This window comes from Sinocyclocheilus anshuiensis, unplaced genomic scaffold (genome assembly GCF_001515605.1).
Source record: "Sinocyclocheilus anshuiensis isolate Anshui unplaced genomic scaffold, SAMN03320099.WGS_v1.1 scaffold726, whole genome shotgun sequence".
NCBI lineage: Eukaryota > Metazoa > Chordata > Actinopteri > Cypriniformes > Cyprinidae > Sinocyclocheilus > Sinocyclocheilus anshuiensis.
In genome coordinates, this window is record NW_015542365.1 from 57,943 (window position 1) to 60,702 (window position 2,760).

At 39.3% G+C, this 2,760-nt stretch overlaps 1 protein-coding gene across 1 annotated transcript in view; it reads right to left on the reverse strand.

Moving 5' to 3' along the window:
- LOC107692038 (caskin-2-like) overlaps positions 1-2,760 on the reverse strand; it is a 72,848-nt gene that overhangs the window by 34,134 nt on the left and 35,954 nt on the right. Inside the window, exon 6 of the mRNA XM_016490916.1 lies at positions 1,506-1,618. Coding sequence (XP_016346402.1) covers positions 1,506-1,618 — 113 coding nt within the window. The remainder of the gene's footprint in view (positions 1-1,505; positions 1,619-2,760) is intronic.

The window sequence follows — 2,760 nt, forward strand, 5'->3', positions numbered from 1 at the left end:
GGAAAAGATTAATTTCTATCAGTATGAACTGACCACCACACAGAATATGAAGAATATTAAAAACATTAGGAGTCAGCTGTCTTCGGCAGTCCTTAAGGTACCAGCACAATAGCACACTCAGCAAAATATCATCTAATTATCGTTATCGATAAAATCCCAGAAAATATCAAGATATAATTTTTTGTCAATATCGCACACCCCTACCGCCTCCACAGAAGAATATCAACGTTTAATTCTGTAGCCCCGCCCACTGATTCGCGCATGACATCGTAGGGAAATAACATAAGTGGCGCTAAACCGAATCGAGCAACCAAGAAATAAACATGCCGTTGAAGATCGCAAAATATTGTGCAGTCGCTGCATAACCTTCCTTCGGATTCAATTAGGAATGCGTGGTTGAACTTTATTTTTAATTAAGTTTCAGCTCACGTGAGTAATACATTGAGTGTTTGTTCGCTTCATTTCGCCGCGGATTCAGGTCGATGATGGATTTGCAGAGAGACTGAGATTAAAAAGCAATGCCGTGCCATCTATATTGGATCCGACAGGAATGGCGCAGCACACTTATGCGAGTAAAAAATATTTGTACTATGTGTCACTATTGCTTTGTTAGAGATCGCTTGATATGTCCTAATTATGTGTACGTGTCTAACCAAAGTCCCAGAAGGCTCCAACTATGAAGGACGTAGCTTGTCAAACAGACACACAGAAAGTCAGTTTATTATGCAAAACTGTTATCCAATCAGAGCAGTGGGCGTTTACTTCAAAGTCTTCAATGCGGCACGCCCATAAAAACCCAAGAGTTTCTCGAGCGGGCCTCAAAACCAGGATAGAAAATAGCTTATTACTTATTGATTTTTTTATGTTTTTGAATGTAAAAACCACGTAAAAACCACGCGAACGTCATAAGTGGACCTCAGATAATAAATAATAAGAAATCATTTTAAAAAAGCCAGTTCATGACCCCTTTAATAATAATATAATGCTTATTTAATTTAACTTAGAATACAATAGAAATTTTAATCATAAATAAACAAATAAACAGTAAAAAACAATAATTATAAATATACTTGTTTCCCACTTAACACTGAAAATAATTGATAAAACTGATCAAGAACAGTAAAAATGGAATAAAACTGGTGTGATTAAAAACTGGATATTTTACCCAATGTTTATGTGCACAATGTATTTTTTTTATACCTATTAGATAATCAAGCTATTAGATTAGCAACATGCTAACATCAAACTCTGTTGTAGCCCTTGGTATTGAACAGGGACTTGCTGTCTTTGTAACGGTTCCAAATTATCCATTTACGAGGTTCCATGATGGTTAAGAATGCTAAAAACACCTACCTATGTCAGTAGTAGGTTTTTAAACAAACTTACTGTTCCTCTCCTCTGAGACTATGACATCAGTTTGAAAAGCAAATTGACTGAAAAGACTGAAAGGAAGATGTAGGAAAACACAACAGGATCTAAAAGTAAGGGTTTAGTGAGAAGCAGACCTGATGATGTCCTTATGACCGTTGCGGGCAGCAAGATGCAGGGGGGTGTTATCCCTGCTGTTCCCCTCTAAGAGAGCTACCACCATGTTACTGCTCAACAACAGCTGGGTCACCTGGAGGAAAGAATTAAAAAACAGTGAGGAAGCGATCCAAAACTAGAGCACCTTCAGCCAGAAAGTGCTCCAGTTTTGCCTACTAATGCCTAAACAAGATGTCACTGCCAATTTAAAATACAAGAACGCAACCGGCCTGAGTTGTCAGCCCAGGCATATGACTTTGTACTCCCTGGCATTGAGAATCTGTCAAATGGAATTCAGTTTCCAGCTGGGGCAGAATCCTCCAGCAGCCCAGCAACTGACTCGCTGGTGTGCTGCTAAATTAGACTCATTCCATCAGCCCGACTCTCTGCAGCATTTGCATTCTATAATTCCAAATGACTTGGGCGAAAGATTCAATAGAAATAGTTCACCCTGGTAAATTTAGTTTAAGGTTAATTAAAGATCTCTCAACAAAACTGTCATCAGGAAAGCCATCTTTTAAAGCCTTTCATCTCCATTTGTCCAGCTTGTGGCTTGTGCAGGCAGTTTGTATGAGCTTACTGATATCCTTTGCCACTGAATGCGTTAATACAGTCTATGGCAAAATAAACAAATCTTGTTCAAGCTCTGCTATGTCATGAAATCCTGCTTATAATTATAATTATGCTTATTGCAGTTTGGAAATATATTCCATACTACTGAATGAGATTGCATTGAGACTGGGATAACTCAGATAGATGTTATAAAGGGCACAGCTATTTTAAAGGGGTCATATGATGCTTTTTTAAAGATCATTATTTTGTGTATTTGGTGTATCAGAATATGTTGACATGCTTTAATGTTCAAAAAAACACATTATTTTTCAAATACTGTACATTATTGTAGGTCCTCTATGCCCCGCCTCTCTCAAACGCTTAGTTTTCTACAAAGTCCCTCCTTCCGACAAGCGCAGTCTGCTCTGATTGGCCAGCTGACCCAGTGCATTGTGATTGGCCGAACACCACAAGCACTCGTCGGAAATGTAACGCCCCTTACCATAATCGCGAGCTTCATCTTTCAAAATAAATGTAAAGACAGAGCCCGAAAGGGGAACAGTCGGGTGACAGACACAGTGATGAAGCTGGTATGTGTTTGCAGTACACAAGCCACAGTTAAGACGTGACCGTGCACTGTGATGTGACCCCCTCTCTCTCTCTCTCTCTCTCGCGCGCGCGCGC